Raw genomic sequence first — 24,498 nt, forward strand, 5'->3', positions numbered from 1 at the left:
GTCTTTATAGATTTATTTTATTGTTATGACTGGATAATCATTGCTAGTGCATTTGAGTGTAAAAGAATATTGTAGTATAAAATAAATTATAAATGGCTGTGTTATACTAGCCCCTACAGTGGCTGATGTGCTGGCAAGCTTACGATAGCCTACAATCATATAAAATAGCAACATAAAATGTAACATATCGCTACATTAGACAATTTGCTGTATCAACACACACGTCTATGCCTTTTTAAGGACACAAGGTATTAAAAAATTAATTGTATTTAAGAGTCATTATGCCAATATTATTTGCCTTACATGGACTCATTTGACTGTTCTTACATCACGACTTTACCTTTAACACTTTTAATGTAAGATAGCTTATACTACTGTGATATGATTTTAAGATAGATAGTGAATTACATTGTCTCATACATTTTCAGTATATATCTTTAAAGTATTTTTGGAATTTATCTTATTCAATAAGTAGCTGAGAATGTTCCAGAAATATGGACAAAACATGTCTCACTTGATTTTAATTGTATCTTAATAGTGTTGATAAGGTGGACTTCTATCAAAATATGTAAAATTTAATTACTAGGTGAATCAAATATAAACTGTAATTATTTTTTAACAATTTTATTGAATCCTGGTTCATGTTTGTGGGTTACTGTAGTCACGTCCTAGTTCGTGAACCATGGACAACGGCTGAGTGGCCTAGTAAGTGGTCCTGAGAGTCGGGATACCAGTTGCTATGGAATGGGAGTGGGCATCTCGGACATATTCTGAGTCCTGGCCCTCCTTGTGCTCAGGCGGCTAGGACTATACAATTCACCGGTGGTCCATAACCCGTTAGAGGAGAGATCCTCACTTCGACTATGTGCAAGTAGGGCAGCATCCTGCTTCATGAATTTACCGAGCTCAGAACGCTTTAAGCAAGCCTCGGACCTATGGGAGTAATGGAGTCCCACTCCCATTTGACAGGCGAGGGACTCCTTGGAAACAACTTGGCGAACGGAATGGAATTCGATGGGGAGCTATCAATGTTAATGGGGCTTATGGAAGAAAGAAGGTAGAACTGGCTGAGTCAGCAACAAGGATGCATATAATATAAGCTACTAGAACAGTAATTATTAATAAGATAAAAAGTGTATGATCATGGAAGAAAATTAATTGTTCTATTAAAGGAGAGGCACTATTTTGTAGATTTAAATTTGATCAGGTTGCCATATTCTAATATTCTAATAAAAGGATGAACTTTATTTGTGCTTGGAGTAAGTGATATTCGGGTAAGGGGAGATAATGAGGAAAGGATAGGAGATTATAAAGTGTACTTGACGGGTGTTAGAAAGGGAAGGGCAGAGTCTGGGGTAGGGCTCTTTATCAGGAATACCATTGCACGCAACATAGTTTCTGTTAGGCACATAAATGAGCGAATGATGTGGGTAGATTTGTCAGTTGGAGGAATTAGGACAAGAATTGTGTCCGTGTATTCACCATGTAAGGGTGCAGATGAGGATGAAGTTGACATGTTTTATGAAGCATTGAGTGACATCGTGGTCAGGGTCAACAGCAAGGATAGAATGGTGCTAATGGGCGATTTCAATGCGAGAGTTGGGAATAAAACTGAAGGATACGAAAGGGGATTGGGAAATGTGGGGAAGATATGGAAGCTAATGGGAATGGGAAGCGTTTGCTGGACTTCTGTGCTAGTATGGGTTTAGCTGTTACAAATACATTCTTCAAGCATAAGGCTATTCACCGCTACACATGGGAGGGTAGGGGTACCAGATCCATAATAGACTATATCTGAACAGACTTTGAATTCAGGAAATCTGTTAGGAATGTACGAGTTTTTCACGGATTTTTCGATGATACAGACCACTATCTGATCTGTAGTGAACTAAGTATCTCTAGGCCTAAGGTAGAGAAAGTGAAATCTGTCTGCAAATGAATAAGGGTAGAAAGTCTCCAGGACGAGGAAATTTGACAGAAGTACATGGATATGATTAGTGAGAAGTTTCGAACAGTAGACAGTAAGCAGGTTCAGGATATATAAAGTGAATGGGTGGCATACAGGGATGCTGTAATAGAAACAGCAAGGGAATGCCTAGGAACAACTGTGTGTAAAGATGGGAAAAGGCGAACATCTTGGTGGAATGATGAAGTGAGAGCAGCCTGTAAACGTAAAAAGAAGGCTTATCAAAAATGGCTTCAAACAAGGGCCAAGGCAGACAGGGATTGGTACGTAGATGAAAGAAACAGAGCGAAACAAATAGTTGTTGAATCCTAAAAGAAGGCATGGGAAGATTTTGGTAATAACCTGGAAAGGCTAGGTCAAGCAGCAGGGAAACCTTTCTGGACAGTAATAAAGAATCCTCGAAATGAGCGAAAAAGGAAATGAACAGTGTTTTGAGTAATTCAGGTGAACTCATAATAGATCCCAGGGAATCACTGGAGAGGTGGAGGGAATATTTTGAACATCTTCTCAATGTAAAAGGAAATCATCATGGTGGTGTTGCAAACAGCCAAGCTCATGGGGAGGAGGAAAAGGATGTTGGTGAAATTATGCTCGAGGAAGTGGAAAGGATAGTAAATAAACTCCATTGTCATAAGGCAGCAGGAATAGATGAAATTAGACCTGAAATGGTGAAGTACAGTGGGAAGGCAGGGATGAAATGGCTTCATAGAGTAGTAAAATTAGCGTGGAGTGTTGGTAAGGTACCTTCAGATTGGACAAAAGCAGTAATTGCACCTATCTATAAGCAAGGGAACAGGAAGGATTGCAACAACTATCGAGGTATCTCATTGATTAGTATACCAGGCAAAGTATTCACTGGCATCCTGGAAGGGAGGGTGCGATCAGTCGTTGAGAGGAAGTTGGATGAAAACCAGTGTGGTTTCAGACCACAGAGAGGCTGTCAGGATCAGATTTTCATTATGCGCCAGGTAATTGAAAAATGCTACGAGAGGAATAGGCAGTTGTGTTTATGTTTCATAGATCTAGAGAAAGCATATGACAGGGTACCAAGGGAAAAGATGTTCGCCATACTGGGGGACTATGGAATTAAAGGTAGATAATTAAAATCAATCAAAGGCATTTATGTTGACAATTGGGCTTCAGTGAGAATTGATGGTAGAATGAGTTCTTGGTTCAGGGTACTTACAGGAGTTAGACAAGGCTGTAATCTTTCACCTTTGCTGTTCGTAGTTTACATGGATCATCTGCTGAAAGGTATAAAATGGCAGGGAGATTCAGTTAGGTGGAAATGTAGTAAGCAGTTTGGCCTATGCTGACGACTTGGTCTTAATAGCAGACTGTGCCGAAAGCCTGCAGTCTAATATCTTGGAACTTGAAAATAGGTGCAATGAGTATGGTATGAAAATTAGCCTCTCGAAGACTAAATTGATGTCAGTAGGTAAGAAATTCAACAGCATCAAATGTCAGATTGGTGATACAAAGCTAGAACAGGTCGATAATTTCAAGTATTTAGGTTGTGTGTTCTCCCAGGATGGTAATATAGTAAGTGAGATTGAATCAAGGTGTAGTAAAGCTAATGCAGTGAGTTCGCAGTTGCGATCACCAGTATTCTGTAAGAAGGAAGTCAGCTCCCAGACGAAACTATCTTTACATCGGTCTGTTTTCAGACCAACTTTGCTTTACGGGAGCGAAAGCTGGGTGGACTCAGGATATCTTATTCATAAGTTAGAAGTAACAGACATGAAAGTAGCGAGAATGATTGCTGGTACAAACAGATGGGAACAATGGCAGGAGGGTACTGGGAATGAGGAGATAAAGTCTAATTTAGGAATGAACTCGATGGATGAAGCTGTACGTATAAACCGGCTTTGGTGGTGGGGTCATGTGAGGCGAATGGAGGAGGATAGGTTACCTAGGAGAATAATGGACTCTGTTATGGAGGGTAAGAGAAGTAGAGGGAGACCAAGACGACTAGGTTTGACTCGGTTTCTAATGATTTAAAGATAAGAGGTATAGAACTAAATGAGGCCACAACACTAGTTGCAAATCGAGGATTGTGGCGACGTTTAGTAAATTCTCAGAGGTTTGCAGACTGAACACTGAAAGGCATAACAGTCTATAATGATAATGTATGTAATGTATGTTTATTGAATCCACCAACAAATACACAATAAGCACATCATATTTCTACATAGTTTCCCGAACTTGAGACACATTTTTGCCACCAAATTGGCAACTTTTTAATGCTGTCCTCAAAAAAGATGTTGCAGAGATGTCCCATGCATTTCCTCCAGTTTTTCCCATGTTACAAGAGCAGTGTGTGGCCTTACATTGTTGTGCAGAAGAAGAACATCTCAGACTGGTTGCCAGCGATGTTTGTTGTGATATGCAGCTTTTGTCTCGACCACAATATGGCAGTAATAGGCTGCATTCACTGTCCTTCGTTCATGCAAATAATCCACAAGCAAAATGCCCGTATAGTCCCAAAAAACAGTTGCAACTATCTTTCCAGCAGAAAGGCATGTTTTGGCCTTGACTTGGCCACCTGCACCTCGTTCCCACCATTCCATGCTTGCTTATTTTGACTCTGGGGTGTAATGATGAACCCAAGTTTCATCAGAAGTCAGAATGTGATGCAAAATACCATATTCTTCATGCTCGTAGCAATTCAGATGCCTCCAACAAACATCCTGGCAGAATTTTTTTGTTCCTGGATAAGGAGACAAGGAACCCACTAGGCAGATAATTTCCGAAGGTCGAGTTCATCATTGATGATGGCTTGTACACTTCCAAAGCTTATTCCTACGAGTGAAGCAATTTCAGAAATGTTTATGCGCCGATCTTCTTCAGTAAGATCACGTACAGCATGAATGTTGTCTGCAGTGATGCTTGTCCGCAGTCATCTTTGATGGGGCTCATTTTCGACTTCTTCTTGTCCTGCCAAAAATTGTTTGTGCTATTCATACACCTGGGTCTTTAGAATGAGTTGTGTCTCCAAACTGTGCACGGAGCCTCCTCAAAATTTCTGAAGCTTTGGTGCCTTCTTTCACCAGAAACTTGATGATGATATTCTGTACAACAGACATGTGTACCTCTTGTTCACTCATGGCGTACTGAAGCAAGCAGTCACTCTGTGGTGTGTGACACATTAAGACCCTTATTCTGGACATTCCCACCAACATCCTCTCAAAGCCCTCCCCATTTCCATATGCTACCGGAGCTGCCAATTTTAAATTCCAATTTATATTTGATGCACCTAGTAATCACTGTCAATACAGGTTTTTAATCATGAAATTTATTTCATGCAATAACACATACAAGTTTCTGGCTATGCCCCACCATTTATCTGGTATGATAATGTGAAGCCATAGAGGGAAATTACCTTCAGGGCAGTGGGGTCACAGCTACATTGCTCATGGTGCTTTTCAAACACACTCGGTCTCCCATTTCTCTCATGCAATGAACAGGGTGGCACACGAAATGAGTCATCATTTGTTTCTTGCATAATTTATTAGTCGCAATAGATATCCCGTTGAACATTTCAACAGCAGTAACAGTAACACACAGAGAAACACATGAGTTACAAAATGGCACGTAATTCTCGATACCATCGCTAGGAGACTAGTATTTATAACATGACCGACAATGGAAGACTGATGGCGCAGCAGTGATCAGAAGCTGTTTTAATCTTTCATGAAACAAAAGGTCTTATGACTCAGAAGCGTTTTTGACAACATTTTAGTACACGATCAGCCCTTTGCAAGAGAAGCATTCGCAGGCTGTATGAGAAATTTGTACTGGAAGGAACAATACTGGAACCAAAGCGACTTCAACTGAAGCCTGTTTGTTTGTTGGAGAATACTGAAGCACTATGAGTTGTTGTACAGAACAGCGCAGGCAAATTGTGCAGAAATGCAGCAGTGCAGAATATCCAGACGCTCCATTCAACGGATTCTCAAAAATGACCTCCATATGTATCCATACCTCTGTGCAGAAGCTCATTAATGAATGCAGGCATCAGAGACTACTGTTTGCTCACTGGGCAGGGGATATGCAACAAACACTTAACAACTTCTGGTTTTCTGACAAGGTGCATTTTCTTTGGACAATGACGTTAACAAACAAAATGTACACTTTTGGGCTACTGAAAATCAACAAGTGCTTCATAAACAACAACATCATGCTCCGTGGATTACAGTGTGGGCTGCAATTTCCAGTCACAGACTTATTGGACCCTTTTACTTTGAAGAAATTGTGAACAGTGAATGTTATTTGAACATGCTCTGCAAAAATTTTGTTCCACAGCTTCTTGCTACTGCATTGCCTTCAACACTCAGTGGGTCATGCAAGATGGAGCTAGGCCACACATTGCAAACATTGTGTTGGATTTCTTACACGAGCATTTCAACATGTGGGTCATTTCACTCAAGTTTCCAGGACATCCCAATGACAAAAAGTTTTGGCGCCCCAATAGTACACACCTCAATCCATGGGCTTTTTTCTTTCGGGATACCTGAAGGAAAATAATTTTTCAAAACATCCATGTGATTTAATGGAGCTCAGAAGACTTATTCTTCAAGCTTGCAGTGATATCATGGAAGACATGTGTTGTAGGATAATCACTAACATCAGTGTTCGTTTGAAGGAAATTTGTCTGTTTGTTAGGTCATCAGCCCAGAGGCTGGTTGTATCCTCAAATAGCACCACCAAAAGCTATGCAATTATAGGGAAACTGCAAAAACCAATAGCAGAGCCCAAATGAGGTGTACTAGGCAAGATTAGAAGTGAGATAGTTTGCCATTGCTTTCCTCACTGGACCAGAAAGTGATACTGCAGCACGACTGATCCTATGAGCAACACCTTTCATAACACTCAGACACTAGTTGTGCTCAAAATGTTATCACTCAGTACCACTCATACCCCAGGGACTTGAGTGGAAGCTACACTTTGCTCTGGCCTGTGCCAAGAGACGGATACAAAAATACAAGAAATACAAGAATACAAGAATACAAGAAATGACAACAGGCAGATGAAGTAAGTTACAAATCAAAATGGTGGCCATATTGATCATGTGTTGAGTTAGAACAATTCTCCATAGTGTGTTTTTCATTGTAGTATATGTTTCATTTAGTTTTATTGATAATTAAAAAAAATATATTCAACAACAAAATGGTGACTCATTTTGTGTGCTACCCTGTATGCTAGCATGCCCAGCTACAAAGACAGTCAATCAGTGTAATAATTTTGCTTATTAAAATACAGTGTAGTTCATTTATAAATCCAGCACTTACTGCAATAAACGAGGGAGTGATCTGTATCCTGTGTCATAACCTTCTCTTCTCTGCAATTGGGACGGAAGAACTTCTGATCGTCTTGCAGCACATCAATGTAGAAACGGTTCACTTCTGAGCTGTCTTGGTCTGCGATTATAAGAGAGTCTTTCTCTACCATATCACCCTGGAGATGATAAAAACATACATTTTAGCTTATATATAAGAAGCCAAACATGTAGATCTTCTATGTAAAAAGAAAGAGGTCTGACACTTCAAAGAATTAAGATATCAGTAAAAGAAAGGTAAGGGCTACAAAGGGCATAAAAACAAAAGGCTCCCTAGGCAGTTTAAAGATACAGTATTAACATTTCCACCTTTACAATACTTACAAAACTTTTTATGCTTTAAGTGAAGTTACAGGTACATGTTTCTTCCCTCTTGGGGACATCTTCAGTCTAGCGAAGAACCAAAGTTAAATAGTAAAATTAGCATAACAATAAAAGTTGTTATATACATGTCTACAGCAACTCAAATTTACATGGTCGTACCCATGCCATTTGTCAACAAATTGGTGACGTGAAATCCATTTGAAACATCTCATCGTTCTTCAAGTATAAAAAGTAAACTCATGTCCTCATCCCGTGGTGGTGCAGTTCTTTTCAGGCACCCCCCCACCAATGGAGGTGAGCTGCATGTACCATTTCAACCACATACCAGTCCTCCTGCCAGTTTTTTTAAATTTCTGGCAGTACCAGGAATCGAACCAGGGCCTTCCAAAGAAAGTAGCCCCATAGGACTCAGTAAACTCACTAACAGAAATTTTATATAACTTCTGTAGCAAATTGTACTCAAATATTTGGATTGACATGGTGATTTAAGATTTTGCAGGATTTCTTCAGCACCATTACTAGAATCTTAACTCTAAGACAGGATGGTAAGCTGGGTATGGCACCCCAAGTTCCTAGTAAAAGACCATAAATGATTGACACCAAGTGATATTTATCTTTGAAGACATTCACTGCAGGTTCATAAATACTCTTCCTTATTTCATGTACCTCTGTATCCTGTTAATTTCCCAGCTCAAATCTTACTGTGGTGTCCACAAGTACACCTCCCTTTGTGTTAGTGGAGTACGCTATCATGTCAATCCTCCGAGTTGATCCACGGCAGAAAATCTCCTCTTCTACTGTCCATCCTTCTTCCTTATGGCATCAGGTATCTTTTACCTTGCAATGTTTTGATGTGAATTCCAAAGGAGCATTCCACAGTTACACTGTCCCAAGATGTGAGCCAGAGTTTCAATCTCTAGGCAGCTATGTCTGGATCAGGTACCATCTAAAGACCGACCGGGAATGGCTCGAACTTTAGCAACATTATTATATTCATCTTTATACATGCCACCCACTCCAATGTAGATAACCTGCTCTTGTTAGATATTCCCTCGTTAGCCTTGATCACTGCACAGTACATTGCTACCCTGTTACCTCTTCCTTATAACATGCCGTTCATACAAGTACAATCATAAATATCAGCCACCATTTATTCAAATGGGACAAAAAAGTTACTTTGTGTTTTCAACTGCACACCTCAAATTTGCAACATAAGTACCAAATATGGAAACATAAAAATAATGAGTAAGTTTGTATTGATATTGCTAGCCTGGTGCAGACCTTGTAAGGCAGACCCATTGACGAGAGAGAGCAACATCTGCCATGTATGAAGAGCTGTGTGTTGGTGATAAATGTTGTGTGTGGTGTATTAATTGCAGAGATGTTGTGGACAGCACAAACAACCATTCTGCAAGTCTAGGGAATGAACCATTTAAGATTAAAATCCCTGCCCTGGCTGGTAATTGAACCCGGGGCTCTCTGAACTGAAAGTGAAAATGCTGACCATTCAGCCAAGGAGGCAGAAACATAGAAATACAGGAAGGGAATAGGAACATATACAAATGATAAACACAAAGATAGGTTAGTGTGGAGGATGAGAGACAAAGACAAATATAGAAGCACAAAAAAGCAAAGTTAAATTCCATGTTTTTGTTCATTTTCAGCTACACACGGCTCTCTCTTCAGTTCCAGTTTTTCTATATCTGTTTCTTTTCAGCTTCTGTTTCTATTTCTTCCCTTATGTGTAGGAGTGACAGAATACATCCATGTTAACCCTGCCTGTTGTAAGAGACAACTAAAAGGGCTCCAATGACTCTCAACTTGTAAGCATGGATTGGTGATCAGAGGATCCCAAGCTGAGTCTAGCATTGTTTCCACTTACTTGTGTCAGTCTCTTCACTTTAATCTTTCCTATCTCACCTCATTTGTTTAACTCTCGTTCTCTTCCAACCACAATGGTATAAGGTGTGCGAGGCCTAAGGAGTCATTTTCACACCCTTCATGACCCTTCACTTTCTTATGCTGATACCTTCATTCTTCGAAGTGTCACACCTTTTCCTTTTTTCCCTTCTGAATAGTGTTATGAGAGGATGGCTGTCCAGTTATACTTTCTCTTAAAACAATAATCATCACATTGAATGAGTGGTTACAGAGTTTGGATCATGCAGCTGTCAGCTTGCATTTGGAAGATAGCAGGTTTGAACTCCACTGTCAGGAGCCCTGGAAATGATTTTCATTGTTTTCCATTTTCACACCAGGCAAAGGGTTTTACCTTAATTAAGGCCATGATCATTTCCTTCCCACTTCTAACCCTTTTCACCGTCACCATAAAATATATCTGTCAGTGCAATGTAAAACAAATAGTACACTGAGGGGACTAGTATTGACAGATATTGTCTGGATATGAGGTGTGAAGAATAAGAAGCATTAGCAACTGTTGAGAAGGAAGGTGGAGGGTTACTACTTTTTCACAAGTTTATATTATTATTAAACACACACACAAGTAAACAAATACATATTCTAAATAAAATTTAGGAAACTCAATTGTCAAAAATTACCAGTGTTTCACCCCAGTGTGGCATGGGCTCATCAACTGTATACCACACCTTCCTAAGACACTGGCAGGCTAGCACGCCTGCCTGTCGTAAAAGGCAACTAAAAGGGCTCCAGTGACTCTCAACTTGCCAGTGTGGATTGGTGACCAGAGGATCCCAAGCTCAGTCTGGCATTGTTTCCACTTACTTGTGCCAGTCTCTTCACTTTAATCTTTCCCATCTCACCTCACTTGTTCAACTCTCGTCCTCTTCCAACCACAATGGTATGAGGTTTGCGAGGCCTGAGGAGTCATTTCATTTTCACAGATAAGCGCAATGCAGTGCTGATGTACTATGGGACAATTGCATCTCCACTTGCAATTCTCGCCCAGTATGTTGGCATTGTATTGTGCTTATCACATGTATAGTTTACAGTGGTGTCGCTACCGGCCAGCGTCTTGGAAAGGTGCAGTATCCAACTGATGAGCCCATGCCGCACTGATGCTTATCACACGTATAGCTTGCAGTGGTGTCACTACCAATGTGCTAGCCGGCCAGTGTCTTTGGAAAGTGTGGTATCAAACTGATGAGCGCATGCCGCACTGGGGCAAAACACTGGTAATTTTTGATGATTGAGTTCCCTGAATTTTATTTAAATACGTATTCTGTTTTCCTTAACCTGATCATTATATTTGTTAACTGATTGGCGAAAAACAGAATTGCGTTACCATACTCCTATATTCCATGTATGGATTAATATGTTGGGAAGAACTTCTGTGATTTTTAATTTTTTCTTTCAAGAGTTTGAGTTCAGTTACTCCAACTGTTATGCAAATCAAGTCAAGTCAAGTCAAGTCAAGTAACATGCATGGAAAACAGAAAATCTCATTATCTGACTCACAGCCACATAAGCATTCATATTCTGTATACACCCCCTGCTGGGATTTATGTTGATATTCATGCCCTTGTTCTAGTTTTAATGAGGTAATGTATCCACACACTGCATACACCACACTAAATATTATGTAATAGGATATGGACTTAATTTCATTAGCCAGCACAACACCCTTCTCAGACAACAGACATGCAACACTTGCATTTGGAACCGACATTGGAGTCGGCACAATAAGCCTTCGTGTATTTCCATTAGCAGGGGCTGGCTTTGCCAATGCCAAAAACTCTCATTCTGTGCATGTTAAGAAATAGGAGGTTTTATGCAGATGCAAAGAAAGTGTCTGCAGAGAAGGGCAGAGGCTCAGCATGACTGACCAACAAGCTAGAGGAAGCAAACTATGTGTCAGAAGAAAAAACATTGCCCCACTAGCCGCATGCTGCGCCTAGTACTTAACTGACTGCATCATCATTCAAAGTGTCAGTAGTTTTAAAAACATACAGTAATAGTTACTTAGCTGGAGGGGCACGTGCCCCTCTGCCCTTTAGAGCTAGCTGCTACTGATAAGAAGAAAGCCAGTTAAACACAGGAAGAGCGACAAACAAAGAGATGAATCGTTTATACTGGTGATGGAGGACTAGGAAGACGGTGCATGGAAGAAGAAATTGAACACAATGCATTAGTTTAATCAATGGAAAGGGAAAAAATAAGTAATGAATAAAATATATTAAGCATCTTTTCATCTTTTCCATGATTTGAGGTAAGTTGACTCTGCAATGGAGAACTGTTTTCTAATAGAAAACATTTATTATAGGATAAGGATGTACTAATATTTTTTACACTAAACCTAATGGTGAGAAGTTCACATACAGTGGTCAGTTATATTTATGTTGTAAGTCACTACAGTTGCATATAATAAAATTTGAGAGTGTAACTATTAGAAATATCACTACACAATAAACATTTTTGTTTCATTCCAGATTATTTTCCTTTCAATTTTTAAAATTTCATGATATTTTTAATAATTCTTTTAATCCATATGTTTGTATATACCATACAAATTACCTTTTTCAACTGAGTGTTGTTAAGGTAAATGTCAGTGACATTGGCTGACATCAAGACTGGAGGACTGTCATCCTCATCTAATACCATCACATTCAGAGTCATGTTGACATCTTGTTGAAAGCCTGTCCTTGTCACAGAGCAGACTACTGTTGGATGGTTCTGTGACATGTCACCACTTTCTCTGTCTAGAGACTGATGACTACGAAGCATCCACTGCTTGCTTGTCCTCTCAAGACCAAAGAACTTGCTTCCTGAAATCAATACATTTACTTTAAGTTATACATTTACTGTCAAAGATTAAAGGAAATAGAGTTGCAGATTGAAAATCCACAGCCAGTTTGCAGTCATTCAACTGGGTCAGGCAATGAATGAATGAATGAATGAATGAATGAATCCCCCATCTAGCAGTGAGGTTAGGAACTGGGCTGGCTACCAAAGCCTGACACACTCCTCTCGAGCAATGAATAATGACTCACAGATGAAATGAAATGATACTGGAGTGTGTTGTTGGAAAGAAAGATGACAGGGAAAACCAGAGTACCCAGAGAAAAATCTGCCCGCCTCTGCTTCATCCAGCACAAATCTCACATGGAGCAACTGGGATTTGAACTACAGAACCCAGCAGTGAGAGGCCGGCACGTTGCCACCTGAGCCATGGAGGCTCTAAAGAGCTTGTAGATTATTCTTACCAAATTATGAGAACGTTCTTCTTCTTCTTCTTCTTCTTCTTCTTCTTCTTTCGTTTTAGCTGACTATGGACCACGTTAATTCAAATTCAGCTTCATCTGTTTCTGGGCTTTAATCATTGTCCAGTACTACTTCATCCTTCCACTCTGCAATCTCCTCCTTTCTTCTGTCCATGGCGCTTGGGTAGGGGATCTAACTTTTTCTTGAAACTTCTTCATGGCCTTGATCCTCGACTTGCAAGCATCCCTATTGCTGATTTCAGTTCCTTGTATTCCCATTTCTTCCAGGTCTTTCTTCATCTCCTGATACCAGCACACCATAGTTTTCCTGAACTTTATTTTATAGTGGATCACTTAAATCAGATATTTATTTTCACTTAGAACCTTACCTTCATGGAAAATTATAAGAAACATTCAAAATACAATTACACATGGGCTAGTACTAGTTTTTATAGATGAAAGTAGGGCGAGCAGCAGTCATGTCAGTAGAGCAAATACAATCATCATGAAGTCTTGCATTACCAGCAGGACAAGATGAATTTTAGACAAGAATTTGTGAGTGCTACAAATGCAAAAATAATAGGGCAAATTCAGTGTGGAATGTGTGAATTCAAGGCAGTGGCAATGCACGGATGTCTGAGGTTTCACTGCTTTGAAAAATAATGTGTTCAAATTTAATGTTAGGTAGGCCTACTTGATGTAAAATAGTGACATCGCTTGATTAGCAACGTGACTTTTCTTTGAAGGCTGCAGCTCAAAGAAGTTACCAAAGAATGAGAAATGAAATAGAGAGAATATAAGGTGTACAGTAATTACCTTAAGCTGATCCAGTATGGTCTGATGTTGAAGATGTTGCTGGCATTGGAATAATCACTTCAAGAAAGTCTTAGATAGACTACTGTTATTTATGATGAATTTTGTTATTTACTTTTCATAAAACACTGAAAGTTTACATTAATTACATAAATTTTAGGCCACTGATGCTATACATATCACAGTTACCAAATTATTTAGGTTCATTGTTATTAATTATATAAAAAATTCAAAATCGTGAAATTAAAATCTTCTCTGAACCTATCACATATGGTAAATCTTAACCACACAATTTGAGACAGTGCTTCGGCTGATTTCAGGGCTACCCATTGTAGTTCGTGTCTGTCACTGGTCCTTTCACTAGCAAAAACCTGGGCTGTGTTCTCAGCTTCCCTTCTTGCTTCCCATAGCCCCGCACCTAGTGCACCTTCCTTACGTCCCACTGTCCCACATCCTCAGTCCAGAAATTGAACCTCTTCGCCGGTTCCGAAGAGCAACCGAGTGTTGATGTCAAAATTATCGCTACGTGTGCGAATATACAGAGCTAATTAAAGGAATAGGTCCTTGATAAACCATTTTACTAGGAGTTATACCGAGTGGTACAGCTGCCCCTATTCACTCAGTTTTATGCAACCTGCAGATTTTAGCCTAACCTAAAAACATTGACCTTGGCTACTCACAGCAAAGTCTGGCCTTACTACTCTTTCTATAATCCGTTTATTTGTGTCAACTAAATCAGCATTAACGATAAAATACTGAATGATTGTAAAGAGTTGTAAAAATCCTGTATCACAGAAACTTCATGTACAGAGAATATGATGGCTGAATGACTAGAAGTAGTGTTGATATAACAGTGGCCAACAACAACTCGTGATAGCCGAGTGTGCTTAAAGTTAGAGGAGAAAAGCGGTGCTCGTTAGTCGAGGGTTCGAGTCCGATATAGTCATGTTGTTGATGACCAGTTCTCATGTTGCAGGTACTCTGTTATGTTCATTTCTAAGCAGCTCTTAAAAGAGCTCTTTGCAATAAAATAAACTGTTACGGACAGAGGTGCAATGGGCTCGTGCATAGCCATTCGATCAATGAAGGAAATGTTCAAAATGACCACTTCCTTCGTTAATGCATATCTGAGAACGGTAGAGGTGAGTCATTCCTGTTTGCTGCAATGTATGTGGTGGAACCTGCCTGCACTTTGCTGTAAAGATTACTATGTGCTATTTCATACGCCCTACGTATGAAGTCCAGTCCAAACATGTGCAGTTGCTTGGTTGAATGGGTGTGTCACAATCCTGACAACAAGTGCAGTGCGCTTCATTCATTGTAGCCATTTGCCATATAAAAGTTGTATGTTATAATTCCTTTCTGATTTATGCTTTCTTTCTAAAAGTGAAAAGCGACTTTGGAGACTTAAGAAAGTTAAACTTTAACTACAAAAGCCTTAAGAGTATAAAAATAAAAATGAAAACCTTGTAGCTAGATTCACACTCTGAATTCATCAGGAAAATCACATGATGGCTACGACTAGTACCATGTAGCCACTACAGGCAATGAAGACTAGGTCTCATATCTTTGTACTAATGGAATAGTCAACGCTATCACTTCGAAACTGATTTTGTATGTTACAAGTTCTGAACTCGAATGTGCAGACAGGTTTACCTTGCTGCAAACACCACAGTATGCTAAAGAATCATGTTTCTCTAAAGCCCAGATAGTTGCAATCATTCATTATGAATAGAGTATGTACCTATTACTTGGTTAAATGAGTTCAGCATTATGTTTCAGGTGGTGGTAACAAATTTGTCCGAACATGCAAATGAATGAATAGCAGGAGCTCCCGCGCATCCGAACTGCGCATGCATCAAGTGTATATAAGGCGTGATTCTGAAGCGGATGCTCAAAGTAGCTGTTGCATTTGACTGTGCTATCTTAACGTCGGCTGTAAGAATGCCATGCCGAAGGATTCGTGCTCATCATGAGCAGATGTCAAGAGTTTGAAAGAGGTCAAGCAGTCCGATTGAAAGAAGCTGGTTGGTCGAATTGAGCTGTCGCTGGACATTTGGGTCGAAGTGATGCGGCGATCAGACGATGCTGGCAAGCGTGAATCAGCAACGGCAGGCATCAGCGTCAGGACAGCAATGGTCAACCAAGGGCCACAACAGCAGGGGCAAACAGAGTGATTTTCAGAACAGTTTTCACAGCACTGCAGTCATCGTTATCAACAATCCAGCATGTGACCCATAACCCATATACATGTGTCCACCATGACCACCAACAGACACCTGAGTGAGTGGAATTTGCACTTGCGCCACCCGTTACGCCGCTTACCACTCACACCCGTTTACCATCAAGCCGATTACATTGGTGCCATGCGCGAGCAACATGGAACTGCACTGACTGGGAATGTATAGTCTTTTGTGACTGTAATCCCATTTCCAACGGCGCCCTGATGACAACCGCAGACGTGTTTGCAGACGTCCAGACTAGCGTGGGGATCCTGCCTTGACTATTGCATGCCACACAGCCCCACAATAGGGGGTGATGATCGGGGGTGCCATATCCTTTGATAGCCAGACCCCTCTGGTAGTCATTCCTGGCACACTGACAGCACAGCGGTATGTTGATGACATTCTACGGCCAGTTGTGTTACCTTTCCTTCAGCGTTATCCAGACCTTACTTTCCAACAGGACAATGCCCGGCCGCACATGGCACGTGTTGCTATGAACTGTCTTCAAGCTTGCCCTATCCTTCCTTGGCCATCTCAGTCGCCAGATCTCTCTCCAATAGAGCACATTTGGAACGTCATGGGAAGGCGATTGCGAACATCCCGGAATGTCGCCAATTTTGCCCAACAGTTGGAGACCATTTGGCACGACATTCGGCACGACACCATCTGGGAACTTTATCTGTCCATGCCACGTTGGGTGACAGCTTGCAGCCAGACCAGGGGTGGACCAACACCTTATTGACGTCCTCACTTTGTAATGCTCTAACTCTGCAATAAATCATTCGATTGTTCTGCACTTTTGATCATTTGTTTTTCTATGTCTGTTCCTCACATCTACTGATTTTTATCGCCATTGGACTATTCCTTCCTGGCACATCATTTTTTTTTTTTTTTTTTTTTTTTTTTTTTTTTTTTTTTTTTTTTTTTTGTTATACAGTGTATTTTCCTTTATAATTTTGGGTCATTTTCTCATTTTATTTTGAAGATTTTAGGTAATTTTATAGGTTTCTTTTGGCATTCCTTAGGTCATCACAATCCTGGCCCTGCTGATCAACAAGCACATCAGCACTGTTTGTTTGAGTTTACTTTTGTACTGAAGTGCAAATTGAAAATTGGAAAAGCAAGAGAAAGAAAGGATAGAAGCAGTAGAAATTTGGACATGAAGGACATTTAATGAGGTTTAACAACTTACTGAAGATTTAAAAATACATATGTACTGTATAACTGTTCGGTTATTCAGTCTGCCAAAACTAATTTTGAACAAACAAACAAATTTATAAACCACCTGAAAAAGAAAACATATGGTAACAGAATTACACATGAAAAAGAAACAACTTAATTACATTGATATCTGCCCTCAGCACTTTTATTTGCCATTCATCTACTTCAATAATTTCTTGCTGTTGTTTCCAGGTATAGTTCTGTTACCATTTATTTTCTGTTCTCAGGTAGTTTACAACTTTATTTATTCAGAGTTTGGACAGTTATAAATTAGCTGAACCAAAACTGAAAAGATATCACATAAATCTTACTGACCTGTTCCATCTACCAACCAATACACTTACTCAGACACATACCGAAGATTTTTGAATACATACTAGATGTATGTCCGTGGGGCATCATTGAAATAACACCAAACCAATGTGGTTTTGTAAAAGACATAGGGGCAATTGATTCAATACATGTTTGCAAGCCTCCTAATGAAACGATACTATGAAAAGATGATGACTCACATGGCATTCTTGGATCTTGAAAATGACCCTCCCTTAAGGTGGAATAAATGCTAGAAAAACAAACAACAATGAGAACACAGCCCAGATTTTTGCTAGTGAAAGGACCAGTGACAGACACGAACTACAATGGGTAGCCCTGAAATCAGCTGAAGCACTGTCTCAAATTGTGTGGTCAAGATTTGCCATATGTAATAGGTGTTGAGAGGATTAAAAAAATTAAATATCACGAGCATGGGTGGCAAATTTGCGGTGATTTGAAGATCATTGGATTGTTGCTGGGACAACAAAAAGGTATACAAAATTTCCCTGTTTCCTATGCAAATGGGATAGCAGGGCATGGGATAAACAATGGAATACAGTGAATTGGCCAGAAAGGAAACAACTACAACCAGGATCCAAAAATGTCTTGAATGTAAGTCTTATTGACCGTGAAAAAATTCTACTTCCACCCTTGCACATCAAATTAAGATTGATGAAACAGTATGTCAAGGCATTAGATAAAAGTAGCCTATGCTTCCAATATTTATCCACTAAATTTCCCTCATTATCAAATGCAAAAATCAAAGAAGGTGTATTTTATGGACCACAGATTCGTAAACTGTGGAAGGAAAAAAATTTCATGGATACGATGACCAAAATTGAGAAAGAGTCATGGAACGCATTCAAAGATGTAGTGACTAAATTCCTTGGCAACATTAAGGACCCTCAGTACAAAGAAATTGTAAGGAAAATATTGGTAAAGTTAAAGGAACTCAGTTGTAATATGAGCCTTAAGCTTCATTTCTTAGTTTCGCATCTGGATTATTTCCCTCCAAATTTAGGAGCTGTCAGTGAAGAACAAGATGAACAGGATCTCAAAGATGCAGAACTATGCTATCAGCGACGTTGGGATGTGAATTTGATGGCCGATTACTGTTGGTTGATTGCACGAGACGACCCTTCTAGAGATCATTTGGGAACTTGAAATGTGTGCAAAATTGAAGTGATAGGGAGGATATTGTAAACTGTCTGTTTGCAAAAAGGGTGGTGTCAGCCTCATGAATAATATCACCACTGATCAGGGATGGCCGACCAGAGTGTGGGTCATCATGAACATTCTCCCAACCTTCCATGAATAATCTTACTACTTACGAACTTTTCCATCGCTCATAGCATTGGCCGGATACTTCACAAATCGGGCAATGAATCTCTTCCTGTGGCACATTCCTTCCTGTCAAGAATGTGAAAACTGCGAAGCAACAAGACAGAACCAATGTGGCAACAAGCATATGTCTGAGCTCAAGTGATGCTGACAATTGGTGCGCATACAGGAAAGAACAAATGCACAGGATTTTAAAAGATATGGAAAATTGATCCTGAAATAAAAAATAGTATTTGTGATTAAAAAAATGTTCTCTCTATTATAAACTGTCATTTAAAATAATGTTTAGGCCTCCCTTTCATACACAAAACTTGGTTGTTTCTTACCTGGATTAAGAGTATAAGAGAGATTGTGTTGTGGACATAAAGTGTTCATGTATTCTGGTCCCAATGCTCCCAGCAGAGATGGGGGCTGATTCTCAAGTATTTGGTACTTCACTGATAACCAGAAACATATATCCTTAAAAAAGAAAGGAAAACAAATTACAAAACATATAAACATCTTTCTTTCTTTCTTTCTTTCTTTCTTTCTTTCTTAATCTGTTTACCCTCCAGGGTTGGTTTTTCCCTCGGACTCAGCGATAGATCCCACCTCTACCGCCTCAAGGGCAGTGTCCTGGAGCGTCAGGGTATACAACTGGGGAGGATGACCAGTACCTCGCCCAGGCGGCCTCACCCGCTATGCTGAACAGGGTCCTTGTTGGGGGGTGGGAAGATTGGAAGGGATATACAAGGAAGAAGAAAGGAAGCGGCCGTGGCCTTAAGTTAGGTATCATCCTGGTATTTGCCTGGAGGAGAAGTGGGAAACCATGGAAAACCACTTCCAAGATGGCTGAGGTGGGAATCGAACCCACCTCTACTCAGTTGACCTCCCGAGGCTGAGTGGACTCCGTTCCAGCCCTCGTACCACTTTTCAAATTTCGTGGCAGAGTCGGGAATCGAAACTGGGCCTCCGGGGGTGGCAGCTAATCACACTAACCATTACACCACAGAGGCGGACACGTATAAATATAGTGAACGTAATTACTAACAAATTTTCATATCAATAGCGATTCTGCAATCTTAATAAACCTTGCATATCTATAAATCTCAGTTGTTACTAATTAATTATATTAGCTAATACCGTATATGATATAGAAATATCAAGTGTCACCTGTCATCTCTGCACTGTAACATAATGTAGGATAGAGAGGAAAGAAACTAGACAGAGCCTTTAAGCAAGAAAATCTAAACCTAATACTGTTTGCTGCAGCTATTAGCACAACTCAGTTTTCTTCTTTAAAGCATCCCTGAAGATCTTCCTCATCAGCTATGCTCCTCTTTACTTACACTGGGAATGTTAGTATCCAATATGATGAATTATAATTTGAGAGAAGGCAGTGTACGAGAAGATGATCAGAAAAGTAATAACTATACAGAATTCATACTGTATGGAAAATACTGGGCAAAATTTTAAAAAATCAGAATCCATCAATACAGTATAACCAAGGGCATCATCAGAATCTACATCTGCCTTCATAGCTTAATGGTTAGTGTTATTAGCTGCCATCCTCAGAGGCCCGGGTTCAATTCCCGGTACTGCCAGAAATTTAAGAATGGCAGGAGTGCTGGTATGTGGTTGAAATGGTACATGCAGATCACCTCCATTGGAGGTGTGCCTGAAAAAGGGCTGCACCACCTCGGTATTAGAACACACATTTGGATTTTGCATTAGAATCTTCATATTTTACACAATGTGTTGAGATATATTGACATCATCAGCTCTGATCATATGAGCACAGGCAGTTGTTACAAGATGGCTGGCAGTGATGTCTCATTTCAGCAATGTGCTGTCATTGAATTCCTTGTTATAGAGATATTTATTACTGTGAAATTCAACACAGACTTCAGCATACATATGGAGATGTGTACATGGGTGCTAGTACTGGTAGGAAGTGGATGAAAAACTTGAAAGCTGGAAACATGAGCATCCAGCAGCACCATAGTGGTTGCCTCCATTGCATGTAACATAAAAAACAGCTCACAATGTAATTTATGGAAAGCAGACATGTCACTGTGGATACAGTTGGAGCAAAATTTGCAGTAGGATACAGTACAGTACAAGAAATTATGATTTTTTTGCACCAACACAGACAGCCTTTATAGCTATGATGGGATAGGAAAGGACTGGGAGTGGGAAGGAAGTGACTGTGGCCTTAATAGAGGTACAGCCACAGCATTTACCTGGTTTGAAATTGGGAAACCACGAGAAGCCATCTCCAGTGCGGCTAAGAGTGGGGTTCAAACCCACTATCTCCCGAATGAAAGCTGACAGCTACGTGATGCAAATGACACAGTCACTTGCTCGATGGAAAAGTTATTGCTCTAGACATTCCTCAGACATATTGAAATGAAGGAAATGATATTTTGAGTAGGTACTGTGTCAGATGATGAGAGCTAAATCAATCATTATGAACCAGAAACAAAATGGAAGAGTATGGAATGGTTCAATAGAAGGCAGTTTGGGTTTAGGAAAGGTTATTCCACTGAAGCTCAACTTGTAGGATTCCAGCAAGATATAGCAGATATCTTGGATTCAGGAGGTCAAATGGACTGTATCGCAATTGACCTGTATAAAGCATTTGATAGGGTTGATCATGGGAGACTATTGGAAAAATGAGTGCAGTTGGACTAGACAAAAGAGTGACTGAATGGGTTGCTATATTTCTCGAAAATAGATCTCAGAGAATTAGAGTAGGTGAAGCTTCATCTGACCCTGTAATAATTAAGAGGGGAATTCCTCAAGCCAGTATTATTCAACCTTTTTCTTTAAGTATATAAATGATATGAGTAAAGAAATGGAATCAGAAATAAGGCTTTTTGCAGATGATGTTATTCTGTATAGAGTAATTAATAATTTACAAGATTGTGAGTAACTGCAAAATTACCTTGATAATGTTGTGAGATGGACAGCAGGCAATGGTATGATGATAAATGGGGTTAAAAGTCAGGTTGTGAGTTTCACAGATAGGAAAAGTCCTCTGAGTTTTAATTACTGCGTTGATGGGGTGAAAGTTCCTTTTTGGGATCATTGTAAGTATCTAGGTGTTAATATAAGGAAAGATCTTCATTGGGGTAATCACATAAATGGGATTGTAAATAAAGGGCACAGATTTCTGCACATAATTATGAGGGTATTTAGGGGTTATAGTAAGGATGTAAAGGAGATGGCATATGAGTCTCTGGTAAGACCCCAACTAAAGTATGGTTCCATTGTATGGGACCTTCACCAGGAGTATTTGATTCAAGAACTGGAAAAAATCCAAGGAAAAGCAGCTCGATTTGTTCTGGGTGATTTCCAACAAAAGAGTAGTGTTACAAAAATGTTACAAAGTTTGGGCTAGGAAGACTTGGGAGAAGGAAGACGAGCTGCTCGCTATGGGAATCAACATCTATACCATAAGTCGTATGTTCCAAGCTGTCAGCGGAGAGATGACGTGGAATGACATTAGTAGATGGATAATTGTGAGTGGTGTCTTTAAAAGTAGGAAAGATCACAATATGAAGATAAAGTTGGAATTCAAATTGGGGCAAATATTCGTTTATAGGAAGGGGAGTTAGGGATTGGAATAACTTACCAAGGGAGATGTTCAACAAATTTCCAATTTCTTTGAAATCATTTAAGAAAAGGCTAGGAAAACAACAGATAGGGAATCTGCCACTTAGGCAACTGCCCTTAATGCAGATCAGTATTGATTGATTGACCATCAGGATTCGCCAACAGAAAAGAAAGTGAAGACAAAGCAGTCTATTGGGAATGTTATAGGCTCAGTTTTCTGAGATGCAGAGTAATGCATTCTAGTTGAATTTACTGAACCAGGGGAAAGTTGTTATTATGTTCAAACACAACACAAGCTCCACCATGCATTGTTTGATAAATTCCCTGGAAGAGGATCATCTGTCAACATGATAGTGACCGCCGTTGCCAAGGAGGAAATTTAGAAAATGGGGTGAAAGGTTCTGCTGCACCCTTCCTATAATCCCAACATGGCACCCTCTGACCATCATGTCTCCAGGTGTGAGACCAGCAATACAAGAATACAGAAGTCATACAAAAAGTGATGCATCAATATGTGTGAGTTCCTGGAATAGAGTTGTAATACAAGGGAATTTCCAAACATGTAAAACAGTGGGGAAAATTTGTGCAAAGGAAAGGTGATTATGAAAGTGAAAGGAAGTCTTTAAATTAAAATTGTGTGTGTCTTTTTTAATAATAAGAACCTGGCTCATTAAGAATTCTTGCTTATAATTTGAGTATGACATTTGGAATACTGCATGCAATGAATTTGTTTATCTTAACTGGTTCAGTTGTACCATCCTACCCTTCCTAATTAGAAAGGTAGTAACATAACCAGAGTGTCACTTGAGTCATTAAGTGAAAATATGGAAAATACTAATTGTATATGGTACCAAGAGGTAAAGATTATTTACGTTCCTTACCTTGAACATGGCATCACAGTCAAGAGTTTTTCCATCAGATTTTAAAGGCATAATGCTGACTGTCATATTAGTTGTTTCCTTCTTAGGCCCTGTTGCCATGATGGTAGTTTGGAAGGGCCCTATTATAAGATAAAATTTATAATTGATTTATTATTAATGAAGAAAGTGTATAAACATTCAATTTAAAATATGTTAATGAATATTGAATTTTCACGGCAGCATTGTAATCGAAATCGACTTTCTACTCATTAGGTCATGTTATGTACATATAGTACATGTTGAAGAGATATTAAGCACAGAACAAACATGGCCAACTGGATAGCAGTGGGATCCGAACCTACAACCTCCCGATTTCACGTCGGTTGCTCTACAAGAGCTATGGTGGCCTAAGTCATATTTGTTCTGTTGGAAAGGACCTAAACTACAGGTCTGGTACTACTGCCATCACACTGTAGAGTGTGTGCAACTTGCCCTTTATGGACCAAATCAATGAATATTGAATATTCACGACCGCATTGTTATCAAGATCGACTTTCAACTTAATAGCCATGTTACGTACATATAGTATGTGTTGAAGAGATGTTAGGTACAGAACAAAAATGGCCAAATCATTGACTTGGCCCACAACGGACAACTTAAATGCACTCAACAGTGTGATGGCAGTAGTGCTACACCTGTAGCTTAGATCCTTTCCAACAGAACAAAGATGACCTGGCCACCATAACTTAACGGTAGAGCAACCGACGCAAAATCGGGAGGTTGTGAGTTCGGATTCCACTGGTGTCTGGTAGGCCATTTTTGTTCTGTACTTAACATCTCTTCAACATGTGCTATATGTACATAACATGACCTAATAGGTTGAAAGTCAATTTAGATTTAAAAAATTTTTACTAATAGGAAAAGTAGTGACATAACATATAAATGAGTTCTGTTAATATAAATCCTTTGTAGAGAAAGAATAACTCAGATAGGTCCCACTTGAAAGTGTAACCTTTATTTGATATTACAGTAGGCCTACTTCTTGTAATAGGTTATCTTGCAGGTTACAAGTATACATAGAATATTAATATTATATATTTACTTATTAAGAATCCTATGACATATAAAGTTTTCAACTGAACTGTTTTTAAGACTGCTGGTATGTTAATTTCTATATTACTGTTGTAACAGAAAGTGTAACATACTTTCATTAATGAAAATATCTTACCTTCTTTCAGAGAGGTAATATCTTTCACTCTAAGTTCCCCTGTGCTGGAGCTGAGAGTAACCAAAGGGGATGACACACTGAGGCTGTACGTCACAG

General features: G+C 39.5%; 1 protein-coding gene across 1 annotated transcript; it reads right to left on the minus strand.

Moving 5' to 3' along the window:
- Positions 1-4,795: 4,795 nt before the first annotated feature.
- LOC137496922 (uncharacterized) lies at positions 4,796-23,294 on the minus strand. Its single transcript, XM_068224981.1, has 5 exons — positions 23,196-23,294; positions 19,044-19,176; positions 12,120-12,370; positions 7,298-7,423; positions 4,796-4,903 (listed from the first exon to the last, which is right to left on the minus strand). The coding sequence occupies exons 1-5, from the start codon at positions 23,292-23,294 to the stop codon at positions 4,796-4,798; spliced, it is 717 nt and encodes a 238-aa protein (XP_068081082.1).
- Between the last annotated feature and the right edge of the window lie 1,204 nt (positions 23,295-24,498).

Source organism: Anabrus simplex, chromosome 1 (genome assembly GCF_040414725.1).
Source record: "Anabrus simplex isolate iqAnaSimp1 chromosome 1, ASM4041472v1, whole genome shotgun sequence".
Classification (NCBI taxonomy): Eukaryota; Metazoa; Arthropoda; class Insecta; order Orthoptera; family Tettigoniidae; genus Anabrus; species Anabrus simplex.

Coding starts and splice junctions, on each gene's coding strand:
- LOC137496922 (XM_068224981.1), bottom strand. CDS start 23,294: ATGGCAACAGGGCCTAAGAAGGAAACAACTAATATGACAGTCAGCATT. Junction 19,177..23,195: donor ACTGTGATGCCATGTTCAAG/GTAAGGAACGTA, acceptor TTCTTTTTTAAG/GATATATGTTTCTGGTTATC. Junction 4,904..7,297: donor CCAATTGCAGAGAAGAGAAG/GTTATGACACAG, acceptor AATTTTTGGCAG/GACAAGAAGAAGTCGAAAAT.